Raw genomic sequence first — 13943 nt, forward strand, 5'->3', positions numbered from 1 at the left:
TTGTTGAGGCTACCGGGAATTTGTCAAAGTTTAAAATGTCAAACCACACTAGTGATGCTAACCGTTAGCATGTCAATGACAATTTGTATTGTTTGTGAGCATTAAGTTAAAGCGGACTCTCCTAAACACAATTGAGCTTGTTTAAAATATACAACATCTTTGTTTTGTTTAATTTGGCAACTAAACATTTCAATGAGCAGTAAAATATGTTTTTAAGAAATCAATAAATATTCTCATCCGTATGTCGATAGAAGTACCACAATTTTTTTGTGTTTGTGTTCCACGTGTGGCTACTAGACGGTCTTGTAAGCGAGGGCGAGTTCCTGGACATCACGGAGATCAAGCGCCAGCAGGCCGAGGACTACGAGTGTATCACCCACAACGGCGTGGCCCCGCCTAATCAGCGCAAGGTCAAAGTCACGGTCAACTGTGAGTACGCCCTCCCCTCGTCGGACCATTGTCATCCAATCACATGACTCCAAGCTTTGTCTGCTTTTTTTGTTCGTTTGTTTTCCGCCCATAAGACCCGCCCACCATTACTGACATGAAGAACATGCCCGCACACTTGGGGAAGACGGCCATCCTGCGTTGCGAAGCCATGGCCGTGCCCCCCGCCTCCTTCGAGTGGTACCGGGATGATCACAGGTGAGAATAGGTCACCGGAAAATAAAAGTCAAAATTGTTAAAAAAAAAACTGAAATAATAAATTTCGCCATACAAATAAAATAAATCCTAAATTGTTTTTTCTTGGATTAACCCTTCTCAAAATGTCAATTGCTTTCCTCTTGAGGAATAATATGATTTATTGAAACGAGAAAATGAAGAAATATTCCCCAGCTTCAGTTTGAAAAGCGATCATTGATGGTTTAGCAGGAATTCCTTGTCCTCCTCAATGGGCACAAAGTTTTATAGGTAAAAGGTGCCAGTGGCCTCTCAAAGGCTCTTTGGAGCGTAAGGCAACAATTCACACACACTAATGATGACAAAGGTTGTGGCTAATGGCCAACAGCGTGAAACAATGAGGTGAGCAGGACATTTTGCGCACAACTGGGCCAAGGTCACCGCGTTGCTCTTCTGCCCAGTAATTCCGGCAAAAATCTATCAACACCTCTACTTTAGATTTTGGATTTTTTTTTTTCTTCAAAAGGTTACAAGGTAAACAGAAATGATTGATTTTAGGGTCAAACTGTGGCCGTTGTTAAACCTTTATTTAGTGTGAAGGCAACTTTTTTTTTTTAACCATTTTTAAAATTGTTTATTAAATTTACCCATATAAATTTAAAAAAAGAAAGTTTTGTGGGGTTTTGATTATTTTACTGTAGCTCTCTGTGACTTTGTAAAACACAACCCCATAGTATAGAATAATGATAAAAAAATGTGTGGGCCAAATAATTTGTTGAATTTCTTCATATTCCCTGTTTTTTTTTTTTTTGTTCTGCCAGGCCCGTGGAGAGCGACAACACCCTGCGGATCAAAAACGAGAAGACGCGCTCGCTTCTGCTCTTCACCAACGTTACGGAGAAGCACTTTGGCAACTACACCTGCTTCGCCACCAACCGTCTGGGGACCTCCAACGCCAGCATGCTGCTATTCCGTACGTTTGTGGGGTTTTTTTCACTCCTCTTACTCCCTTATTATGTCTCCCCGCCCCGCCTTCCCCCTCATTAGATGTCATATTTCTCTGGCCCAATCTTCTTTCCCCTCCATCCCCCCCGTCAACTCCACACGTCCGCGTTCGGCATTAGCGTGGTGAGCGAGTCCTTCATCTCCGGCCGTCTTTCTTCCTCTTTCAGCGTGATCTCAGCCGGTGCCCCTTCAATGACTCACTCTCCTGTCAGGCTCATCCATCTTGCAGCTCCTGCTTTCCCACTAGTGTCAGCCAATCTCTCCATCATCCTCCCCCTCCTTTCCATTCAAATCTGCTCTAGCCATCATAAGAGCGCATTGTACAGTGTATGGTTGTATAGTCCTGTACTAAAAAAATATCTGTGATGTCATCACTAAGGTCATATTAAGTCAGGAGCACGAGATGATGTATACGATCCAGCTGCTTGCTGTTATTGAATTTTTCTGAAGAGCTCTGTAATGGAGGCTTGGTATTAAGAGTTGACTTGGGCCCGCCGCAAATGACATCACCGGCGTCGTGTTATCGCGCTCCTCCATCCGCGTGGTCTGCGAGCTTGCCTGATGGGCACATCGTGAGAATCAAGGAGGTTAATTAGCAGTTGTTGCAAGTATGTTGAGGCGAGCCAAGTTAAGCAGCGCTATGCCTCCTCTGGCGTACTCGGAAGATGTTCCTGACGTGCGTCATGGGTGTTTTTTTTAATTAGGAATTATTTCTGGTCATTTTGTAAGGTTGTCATTGATAACCGCATGTTTGGTTATGGGCATGCTCCTCTCACAAGTTATGATGAACTCCAACATACATGATAGAAATAAACAAAATGACTCAAAATAATTCAGTTTAAAATAAAAATATATTTTTGTGATGTATTTGTACTCTGAAATGTCAGGCATTATTCGCGCGTGAACTGGATGTCGCAAGCAATTTGCTGCTTTTTTTTTCTTTAAAGTCGTAGAACATTGTGCACCATACCAAGGTTATTGTTCCTGTTGTCCTTTGAGATTTACAAATATTTTCTCTCTTTCCTTCTGTGTTTGACTTTGGTCTTCAAGGACCAGGGGCCATACAAGGTCGAGCGACTGGTCTACAATCGGGCTTAAGCGTCGCCCTCAGCGTTTGGATCTCTCTTTCTGCCGCCATCCTGCTGAAGGTGTAACAATTGGAAACAACCTCTCCCAGCCCCAAAAATGGAGTAGAACGCCCACCCCGACAACAACCCCCATCCCATCCCCACCCCTCTACCCCTCGACCGAAAGGAATTGAATTCTTTAATTAACGAACCCATCACTGTGAACAAAAAGAATATGCATTGAATCATTGCATCAAAGTGGAGACCCCAACTCGCCCGCCCCCATACAACACACACTCCCAGCGTCATCTGTGCGTCTCCCACAATGCCTTGCAGATTTGAAACATGATTATTGTGAGCAGTGAGGAAAGTGGCTGTAATATGAAAAGGGATGTAACGTGTATCGATGTACTAATGACTGACCTACAAAGTCTGCCTTATAGAACAGCTGTGCTATTATAGTGGACATGTATGGTAATGTGACCCGTTTAAGGCTACACACACACACACACACAAATATACACACATACACAGACAGTGGTGGTCAAAAGTTTACATATACGCATCATTGGTTTGAATGTTAGTCATTCAGGGCTGTCAGTGATTTGTTGATCAGATCGACCAATGAGATAAAGATGAATTTTTATAGAAAAAAAACCCATTTAGATTTAAATGTTAATTCAAATTCATTTGTTGTTGAATCCCTGTAATGTATTTCGTGTCAACATGCTAGCAAAAAGGCTACGTGGCTAGATTTCACATGTATGCTAAATTCAAGCTTAAATTTCCACTTCTGTTACTTTCAATTGTGTTAAGTAAGGAGTTTCAAAACAAAAAAAAACAAAAAAAAGTCACCTGAATTGGGCCAATACATATTAGAAGAGTAACAACAAACTAATGTCGCCTAATTGGTGGTATGGCCCTGTTGACTCACGCTGGGAAAATAGAATTGTCCACACAAAATTGTCTGTTTGAGTGCTGCGACCAGTGATCGACATCAAATCATCTCTAAATGTCGCTAATGTGCATACGTAAACTTTTGAGCCCAACTAATCCTAAACATTCTCACTCTGTATAGTCAAACGTAAGGCTTTCTTTCCCATATCAATCCGTGCAGCAGTTGAATCTGCAATGAATGATGTCAAAATGTGCACAAAAATAAAAAGGCCTGGCCGGGGCTTGGCGGCGGCGGCCATCTTGTTTCCCCCCTCCCGTGCCACCACCCGGTCCTTTTCACCCCCTCACCCCGTTTCTCTCCATCCATCTATCTATCCATCCATCCCACTGCCCAATGTAAATATATGCAGTACATCGGTGGAGGGGCAATTGAGCGCCCGCCCCCACGGCTTTGTTGCTTGTTGATAGCATGTTAGCCCTGTTGTGACTCCATCCATCACCCCTCCCCTCCCCCTCCAACACCACCACCATCTGTGTCGATTTGACCTCGCTCTTTTTTCTTTATTGGTGTTGCTACTACTACCAATGCTGATGATGTTAATATGTATTTGAATACCTATGAATAGTAATTCCATGTCAGAAGAGGACAAAAAAATATGATGGTGATAATGGGTCATTTGTTGGGGGAGTGGGTGGGAATTTAGGTGGGGGTGTTAATTTTTTTTATACTTTGCGATGTCTCACACACAACACACACACTGAATAACTGGGGGGGGAACAAAAAAGGTGTAAAGTTTTCCTATTTTGCCGTAACAAGGTTTTTGAAAATACAGTCCAAGGAATTATTATAATGATTATGATTATCATCATTTGTACCACTCAGCTCATCATATACAGCGTACGTATGTGTCCACTTGTCTGAGCATTTTTTGTCAATGGGGAAATAAACCATGTAATAATTTGCCGTCCATGTGGTGTTGTATGGTGGATGAAACGTAATTACCACGAATGGAGAAAAAAAAGTATTTGGAAAGTACCGCAGCAGCTGTATGAATGTGTCCGAGCAGCAATAACCCCGCCCCCTGCCCTCGCCCCCCACCCCTTCCAAAAAACCTGACCCATCAGTTGTTGTATTGACTGTATGCTGTGAAGTTGGTGGAAGACTTGCTGAAAACGTTGAAATTCACCATTTGTGCATGTTGTTAAAAAAAAAGACTAAAAACAAAAAGTACCACTTTGCCACACTGCTGATTTTATTTCATTTTTATTAAATCACGCTACATTTGTGTCTATGTAACGTGTCCTTGATAATGGAAAAACTGGTAAAGAAATGCAGACAAAAAACATATTCCTCAATGTGCGGTGGGGGTGGTGGGGGGGGATTACTGGCAAAACAAAAGCACGTTAATGTACGTTGTATGGATGGATTTTAACAAGAAAAAATGATATTAAAAGTTGTTGGCTTTGTCATGGGTCGTAGTGTTTGGGGAGTGAGAGATTAAGGAGATGGGTGGCCATTTTTCTCCACAGGACACGATGAAACGATTCTGTTACAGGGTTACGCAACGTAACATTTAAATAGTGCTGATTGTCATACAAACGTAACATGAAGCTAAATATAAAATAAATAATTAAATTGCATCAAATCTTGCACAAACTATCCATGATCTAGTCATGGTCTGAAGTGTTCCACAGATTTGAGCCTCCCACAAGGACTTTGGAAATAGTCGGATGGAAGTGTGCTGTGGTGTTTTGACACCATATCATATGAATAATAAACACAATGTGGCCTATTTTGCGTGTATAAATAAGGATCCTCCAGATCAAGAGCGGGCTAACGCTAATGAGACGTTTGCGGTGCATATGCTGATGAGCAAGCGTTGATGTCGCCCAACTCCAAGGTCCTTTTGAATTGGATTCCAAGGCCGCTTCTGTTTGTTTTCCCCTTTCAGACGCTTGAATGTGAATTCATTTTTATGTTTATCCGCTCTATTTTTTTTCCAGAGGATTTCTTGGGATTGTTTCCACGAAGTAGTCGAATAATTACAGCGCTTTGAGTGTTCTTCTCATCCGGCTGCACATGTGCAACCTCTTAATCAATACCTCTGACCGAACGGCTTTCGGGAACGGCGCGGTGGCTGCGCACGCCCAATTGATCATGCGCCTGCAAGAGCGCTCGTAAAACGAGAGAGCATAATTCATCACACCTGATACGAGGCTCCCCTGATTGCGCATCGATCGGTCCCCCCCGGAACGCATGCGCACTCGCCAAACAGCAGAAAGAAAAATGACAAATTAATTTTTTTGCAGCTATTTTTGTCTCCCCTTACTCATTTTCTCTTACTCTCACTGCTTAGAAGCTTGATGTATTTTCTTCTTGGAAGTTGTGCATTAGCATTAGCGAAAGTACTACTGTTTTATTTATGAGTGATGGCGCCAGCGCTCTTTATCAAGAGCCTAAGAATGGCGTACATTAGCTTAATTGTCCAATGTTTACCAAATATCTTCAGGCTCGTTCATCCCTCATGGGCGTAGTCAATGTTATGAGTCTATTAAGGCCCCGCTCTGCCATTAGCGCCGCTAATGACTGCATTAGCACACACTCAGCTAGATAGCAAAGAACGGCATATACGCGGCCCGTACACACAGTGGCGGTTCTACATTGAATTGGGCGAGACTATTTCCCACTCCGTTAAAAAACAAACCAAAAAAAAACACATTTTGTTTCGCATAGACGTTTTTCTTTAAAATTTTAGAAGAGCAACTGAGATTGATATACCACAATACAAAACATCCCTCCATGAATTATACATTTAAATAAACATGATTTTACAGGCTAAATATCATTAATATCAATATCATAATATATGAAATTATGTAATAAATAATAATAATAATACAATAAATGTCATAAATGACAATCTGTCTTTCAAGGAAGGAAGGACGATTATAACATATCCCCAAATTCTATACTTGGCACACTTTCAGTTATGACACAAAATACAGTTATTACAAAATATAGTTACAATAGCAAATGGCAAATGATCATCTGTAAAACTAGCTTCAGATATGAATATTCTGTTAGCTAATTAATGTTAACCCAAGGGAAATAAGTAGGCCTAATAACTGAACATTCGTTGCAAAGCACAATCTTATAATCTTAAAACTATATCTTGTTTGTCGAGTTAAAACCAAATTATAAATTGCAGCCTATAAGGCAAGCAAGCATAAGGGAAAGTAGAAAACTAACTTGACAAAGTTAAGGTATTGACCTTAACTTCCTAAAGTGATTCGTTCTTTTTTCAGTCCATATGACTTCAACCAGTAGGTGTCGGTAATGCCCATTGAAGCTGGTGCCACCTCGCCGTAAAACAAAACGAAGAAGAAAATGACGTAACTTCCCGTTCACGAACGAGTCGTGAATTGCATTTCCCGTTCGACAACTGAATGGATCTGTGAGTGAACGAATCTGTGAGTGAGTGATTCGCATTTCCAGTTCATCGCGATAACGGATCAGTGAGGGAACGAATCCGGACTTTCCCGTTCGCGAACGAGTCAACGAGTGAACTGCCTTCCCCGTGCATCAACGGATCAGTCCGTGAACGTGTTGCGTCTCCCTCCTGGCGTGAACTATGTAAGTCAGAATGGCGATTTACGATTTGCCAAGGAAAGAAAGAACCACTCACTGAAACACCACTTCTTTTATGCACGTTTTCTCCAAGCTAGCGGCTAACTTTATTGCATGAAGGGATGCGCCGTTATGCAAAAACGGGGAGATTATGCTTCTCTTTGGGTAATCTTGATTTTATAAATTAAAGTCCCAATGATCGTGAGCAGCAGCGGAGCCCCATTTCAACCTCTTACACTGAGTGCCAAGCAGGGAAGAAATAGGTACCATTTTTATAGTCTCTGGTATGACCCACCAGGGTTTGAACCCACAACCTTCCAGTCTCAGGGCGGACACTCTACCACTAGGTCACTAAGCTGGTAGACGCTGCAGTATAGTGGTATAATACTTATAGTAGGTTTTAAAGTGTGACTTTAAATAACGTGTATGCATATACACGCCTAAATATTGTTATCCAATATATCTACTGTAATTTCACATTGGATTGCTGGTTTGAAATTTACTTTTAATATTATTATTTTTAATAAACATTTATGTTAAAACTTGTCTGGTGTTTTGTTCCATCCATCCATTTTCTGAACCGCTCAGTCCCCACGGGGGTCGCGGGAGTGCTGGAGCCGATCCCAGCCGTCATCGGGCAGGAGGCGGGGGACACCCTGAACCGGTTGCCAGCCAATCGCAGGGCACACAGAGACAAACAACCATTTGCACTCGCACTCACACCTAGGGACAATTTGGAGTCTTCAATCGGCCTACCAAGCATGTTTTCGGGATGTGGGAGGAAACCGGAGTGCCCGGAGAAAACCCATTAAATTATTATTTTTAATAAACATTTATGTTAAAACTTGTCTGGTGTTTTATTCCTTGTTTTTATATTCGCCAATTAAAACATAAAAATCGGACATTTGGTTAACTGCTTTATATGACAATATGTGTAGGTATACCTCATGGACACTTCAATAGGTACACTACACAAGGTTAAAAAAAAAAAAGAATAAATAAATAAAGGGTTAATTGCACAACAAAAGCACAACTAGGTATATTCTCACACCTGGGCTCGAACCAACTTTGTACCGAGCAAGAGCCCGAGTCACTAACCAGTCAGCTATTTCGAGCCTACAATCGCTTACACGGTTTTGTACTAGTGATGTGCATTCCAGTTCTTAAGTGACCTGAATCTTTAGAATCGGTTGTGCGTGTTTAACGAGGGTAACTTGGAAAACATATTGGAACGCGGCCCCGAGGACTCGAGCTTGACACCTGTGACCTTTGACCATGATATTTCCCTAATAAAGTGGCCTGTTATTAGGTACACTTGAAAATGGCGCTGTACCTAATGGAGTGTCTGTGTGATTCCCTCGTTAAGTGCACCTGCGTGAAAAGTTTTAGCTCCTGCAGAACGTGAAAGGAGCTAAAACTTTTTACGCAGGTGCGCTTAACGAGGGTCACTTGGAAAACATGTTGGAACGCGGCCCCGAGGACTAGAGCTTGACACCTGTGACCTTTGACCATGATATTTCCCTAATAAAGTGGCCTGTTATTAGGTACACTTGAAAATGGCGCTGTACCTAATGGAGTGTCTGTGTGATTCCCTCGTTAAGTGCACCTGCGTGAAAAGTTTTAGCTCCTGCAGAACGTGAAAGGAGCTAAAACTTTTTACGCAGGTGCGCTTAACGAGGGTCACTTGGAAAACATGTTGGAACGCGGCCCCGAGGACTAGAGCTTGACACCTGTGACCTTTGACCATGATATTTCCCTAATAAAGTGGCCTGTTATTAGGTACACTTGAAAATGGCGGTGTACCTAATGGAGTGTCTGTGTGATTCCCTCGTTAAGTGCACCTGCGTGAAAAGTTTTAGCTAATGCAGACTGTAAAAATGACCAAACTCTTTTCACGCAGGTGTGTTTAACGAGGGTATATATATATATAACATATTGGAATGCGGCCCTTCGAGGACTGGAGGTCGGCACCCCTGGTTTAAGTGAAAAGTGCCACACCCGCCCTCACCCCCACTTTCTGATTGGCTGTTTGATCTGTGACGTCACTTGGACACTCCATTAGGTACACCGCCATTTTCACGTGTACTTAATAACAGGCCAGTTCATTAGGGAAAAATCATGGCCAAAGCTTAACTGAAAGTGAAAAGTGCCACACCCGCCCTCATCCCCACTTTCTGATTGGCTGTTTGATCTGTGACGTCACACGGACACTCCTTTAGGTACGCCGCCATTTTCAAGCGTACCTAAAAACAGGCCAGTTCATTAGGGAAAAATCATGGCCAAAGCTGAACTGAAAGTGAAAGGTGCCACACCCGCCCTCACCCCCACCTCCTGATTGGCTGGTTGATCTGTGACGTCACACAGACACTACATTAGGTACACCACCATTTTCAGGTGTACTTAATAACTTTATGCATTTTTTGTACATGTCAAGAGTGTGGATTTGACTACTAGCTCTTTATTTTGGGGGACACCAACACATATTACACAACGTAAAACACATACATATTGTCATATAAAGCAGTTAACCAAATGTCCAATTTTTGTTTTCATGCCCAAAAAAATAAAAACAAGGAATAAAACACCAGACAAGTTTTAACAGGTTTTTAATGTTTATTAAAATAATAATAATAAAAGTAAATTTCAAACCAGCAATCTAATGTGAAATTGCAGTAGATATACATACACATATTGTCATATAAAGCAGTTAACCAAATGTCTGATTTTTATGTTTTAATTGGCGATTATAAAAACAAAGAATTAAATACCAGACAAGTTTTAACATAAATGTTTATTAAAAATAATAATATTAAAAGTACATTTCAAACCAGCAATCCAATGTGAAATTGCAGTAGATATATTGGAAACAATATTTAGGCGTATATATGCATACACGTGATTTAAAAACTACTATAAGTGTTATAAAATCAAGATTACCCAAAGAGAAGCATAATCTTCCCGTTGTTTCATAACGGCGCATCCCTTCATGCAATAAAGTTAGCCGTTAGCTTGGAGAAAACGCGCATAAAAGAAGTGGTGTTTCAGTGAGTGGTTCTTTCTTTCCTTGGCAAATCGTAAATCGACATTACATAGTTCACGCCAGGAGGGAGACGCAACACGTTCACTGACTGATCCGTTGATGCACGGGAAGGAACGCAGTTGACCCATTGACTCGTTCGCGAACGGGAAAGTCCGGATTCGTTCCCTCACTGATCCGTTCAGTTGTCGAACGGGAAATGCAATTCACGACTCGTTCGTGAACGGGAAGTTACGTCATTTTCTTCTTCGTTTTGTTTTACGGCGAGGTGGCACCAGCTTCAATGGGCATTACCGACACCTACTGGTTGAAGTCATATGGACTGAAAAAAGAACGAATCACTTTAGGAAGTTATTCGTTCACTCTCGTTCACTGAAAAGATTCGTTCTTTTGAACGAATCGGTCACTCACGAGCCAACACTAGCACACACAGCACAGACAGAGCAGGCAATAAAGAATGCAGTGGGACACCATGGAAAAATATTGAACAGATATTATAATATAATATTATAATATTGATAATATTGAACTTTTTATTTTTTGTTTTCTCTAATGTTAATAACATGGGGGGGGGGGGCGCAAAATGTTTTCTTCTCCCTATGGGGGGGTAATCACAGAAAATAATTGAGAAGCACTGCTCTATAAGCAAGCCACACTATGAAGTGTCAAAAAGTCATGAGGAAAGACCATTGGCTAGAAACAGCTGATGGCTAGGATTCTGAAAATGGGAGAGGGCACTTATTCTTACGGGTTGACTTAGTGTAATATTAGAATTAGTATCCCCTGTAACTTTACTTGGAGAGGGGGGAACCTGTTCAACATATGCTACACTTGGTGAAAACACCCTTAAGAAGGCATGGAACTAAAAACTAAACTGATCTTGCTATGAACCAGGCCTTACCGGGAGAGGAACAAACCTCAGTGCTCAGTGTCTTGCTCAAGGACTCTTGGACATGAGGATTGAACCCACCACCTTTTTTTTTTTTTTTGGAGTGGGGGGCGTGCAATAAACGATCATCACATCGATCGATTACACACAGGTAAGCGACATATTTCATTATTTTACATGCTACACTTCAAATGTCACACCAAAACATTACCGTTGTATTCCCAAAAAGTTTTCTGTTGATAAAAGCTCAATTAGTAATTACAGTGCATTGCTTTTGCACATCATCTTGTTCCCGCTACGTTTGCTGCTGATGACTTAGCGTCACACAATCCTTGGAAAGTGCGGCGCGAACGCGTTCGCCTCGGCAGCAGTAAGTGTGTAATCAGATAACACCAAACAACTACAATTAGCAGTGAATATGTAATGAGCGTTGCTTTGACAGCTGCAGATGGCGTCGAGTCTGGCTTCTCTCTGACGGGAAACGCAAGGGACTCGTGTCACCGCCACCGCGGCCTCCCCCTCGTCATCATTTCGTCGCCCACCTCTCATCATTACTCTGCTCCTTGCGAGTCGGCGGCCCACTCCTGCTATTTTCCTCGTCAATCAACCTCAGTCGAAATGTTGCTTGAAGAGCTGACGGGAGATTTTTTTTAATGACATTTAACAACAAAATCAACAATAAGTGAGGATTTACACTGCAGATACTGTCAGTTAAGCTTGAGCCTTTTGTGGGATGATCGTGTAACCGTCAGTCCAGTCATGGTTTGGGTTCAACAGGCCCATCGTATGTTCAGTCAGGGTCAACCCTGGTCATCATCAATAATGATGGTTAGTAGCTCTTCAAAGGAACACCTGCTTATGATGTCATCACTTGCAGATCCAGGTCTGAGTTGCGCGACTTCCTTGTAGAGTCAACCTGTGATGAATGTGGTGTCCGCCGCTTGTTCTCCCAAGCACTCAACTGATCTCCCACCTCATATTTCCACTCCTGCGGGGTCGATCCGCCGGCCCGACGCTCGGCTAACGACGCCCTGGGATACACTAAATCTGGCCGCCCCCTCGCCTCTTACCGAATGAAGTGTCATCTTCATCACAGTCGACGTCAACCGCTGTGACGGCTTGCCCCGCGGCTAACTTCATAGAGAGCTGCGACGGCTCAAGCTGTCAAATTGCTGTAATGCTCAAGATCGATTGCATCTGGATAGTATAGAGTGGACTTCTTACTTTTAATAGAACTGGCAAACCACTTCCTCTAATCCACATAAAGCCATTATGTGCCACGTGGCATGAGGGGAAAACAACTCGGCCATCAAGAAGATGCTATCTCTGTTTTTGTTTTGTTTTTCCGGCGTTGTTTGACTGTTCGTAGCATTGTTGCAGTGGGCCACCTCGTCTTATCTGCGAGGTTTGATCGTGCTGAGGCACACAATGAGTGGTCTGTATCCCTCGGCATAAATCTGTATTGTTGCTGTTGTTGTGTCGGGAGGGAAAAACACGATTATGAAGCCGAGGTAATTATAGTACAAGCCGTTAGAAGACACGCAAAGTGTTGTGGTGTCGGGAAATTATGCCAAAGTGACGCCTAGTCTGATGGATGCTTTGTGGCTGAATGGATTTTTAAAAGTACCTGCTGTTTATGGGCTGGACTTGTGCAAACTTTGTTGTCTTCTGTGATTTGGCAAAAAAAACATAAAATTACTTTATGATGACAGCTTTACCACTCACAGTTTTTCCTATCTTATAGAATGGAGAACAATTGACAGGATTTGTTTGGGCATGGTCACTTGTTGCTAGGCAGAATTGTTTATATGTATACTGTGTTTTGAAACCCCAATTATGAAACCCTAATTCTCGAGTGAAACCCTGATTTGAAAGCCCAACCCTATTTTAAAACATTATTTTGAAACCGTAATTAGTAGTTTGAAACTAACCCCAAATAACCCGTAAAGACCAAGCCCTGTATTCTGCCCTAAACCCCAAAAGCTAAACTTAATCCTAAATTTAACCATAAAGCTATCTTCTATCCAAAACCCGACCCTTGTATAGGAAGGTTTTTTTTTTTATTATTATTAAAAAATGACCATGGATAAGTAATGAGTAAAGGAAGTATTTTTTAGCGACCATGTATTTATTTTTTTAAAAGCCTTACGTAAGGCTTAAAAAAAAAAAAAAAAAGACCTTGTACGTATAATAAAGAGATCAGATTTCTTATCGCTGCTCCATCCAGCCTGTTGTCATTGTTGGAGCCAAAAAAGTCAACAATGACGCAAGGCGCGTTTTCCAGGAAGGAGGAAGAAAAACTAAACATAACGACTGCGGGCAGTTGAGCATTTGTCAAATACAAATAGAAATACCTTCATATTCGCTGGGGGAAAAGTGGAGTGCAATCTTGCGCGTTTAATAGCAGAAACACGTCAACAAAATACAGCCTCTTTCTGCTTTGCTTTGTGTTGCTGGCAAATTTTGCTCATTCGCTTGAATACGCCGGCACACACGCACGCACGCACGCACAGCGATGGCTGCATTGCCATGACGCATTGTTTCAGGAAAAAGAAATTAGGCCACTCAGATAAGAGTTAATAGTACTGATAATAATACCCAGAATGTCGAGACCTTGAATAAATGGTGAGTCATAGTTACACATAAGGACTCACAAAAACATGAATGTTGAACTATTAATGACGTCCGGTCTTGGCGAGTTGGCCAGCAGCAGGCAGCAAACATGCTACAAGTCTGCATCATACCAGGCATTACAAAAAATGATGATAGCCTTACTGACTCTGCTTAAAGATCTAAATT

The 13943-nt window shown here is 42.0% G+C and overlaps 1 protein-coding gene across 4 annotated transcripts in view; it reads left to right on the plus strand.

Annotated features, from left to right (window-relative positions):
* Positions 1–4882, plus strand: part of iglon5 (IgLON family member 5) — a 92022-nt gene extending 87140 nt beyond the window's left edge. For 2 of the 4 annotated variants that reach the window (XM_037274845.1, XM_037274846.1), the window contains exons 9-12: positions 298–429; positions 525–645; positions 1443–1594; positions 2677–4795. In XM_037274845.1, the coding sequence (XP_037130740.1) occupies positions 298–429; positions 525–645; positions 1443–1594; positions 2677–2780 (509 nt within the window). In that variant the 3' untranslated portion in view covers positions 2781–4795. Of the gene's footprint in view, positions 1–297; positions 430–524; positions 646–1442; positions 1595–2676 lie in introns of all 4 variants that reach the window. The other 2 variants (XM_037274847.1, XM_037274848.1) reach the window with 1 other exon arrangement.
* The last annotated feature ends 9061 nt before the right edge of the window (positions 4883–13943 follow it).

Source organism: Syngnathus acus, chromosome 16, assembly GCF_901709675.1.
Source record: "Syngnathus acus chromosome 16, fSynAcu1.2, whole genome shotgun sequence".
Taxonomy (NCBI): Eukaryota; Metazoa; Chordata; class Actinopteri; order Syngnathiformes; family Syngnathidae; genus Syngnathus; species Syngnathus acus.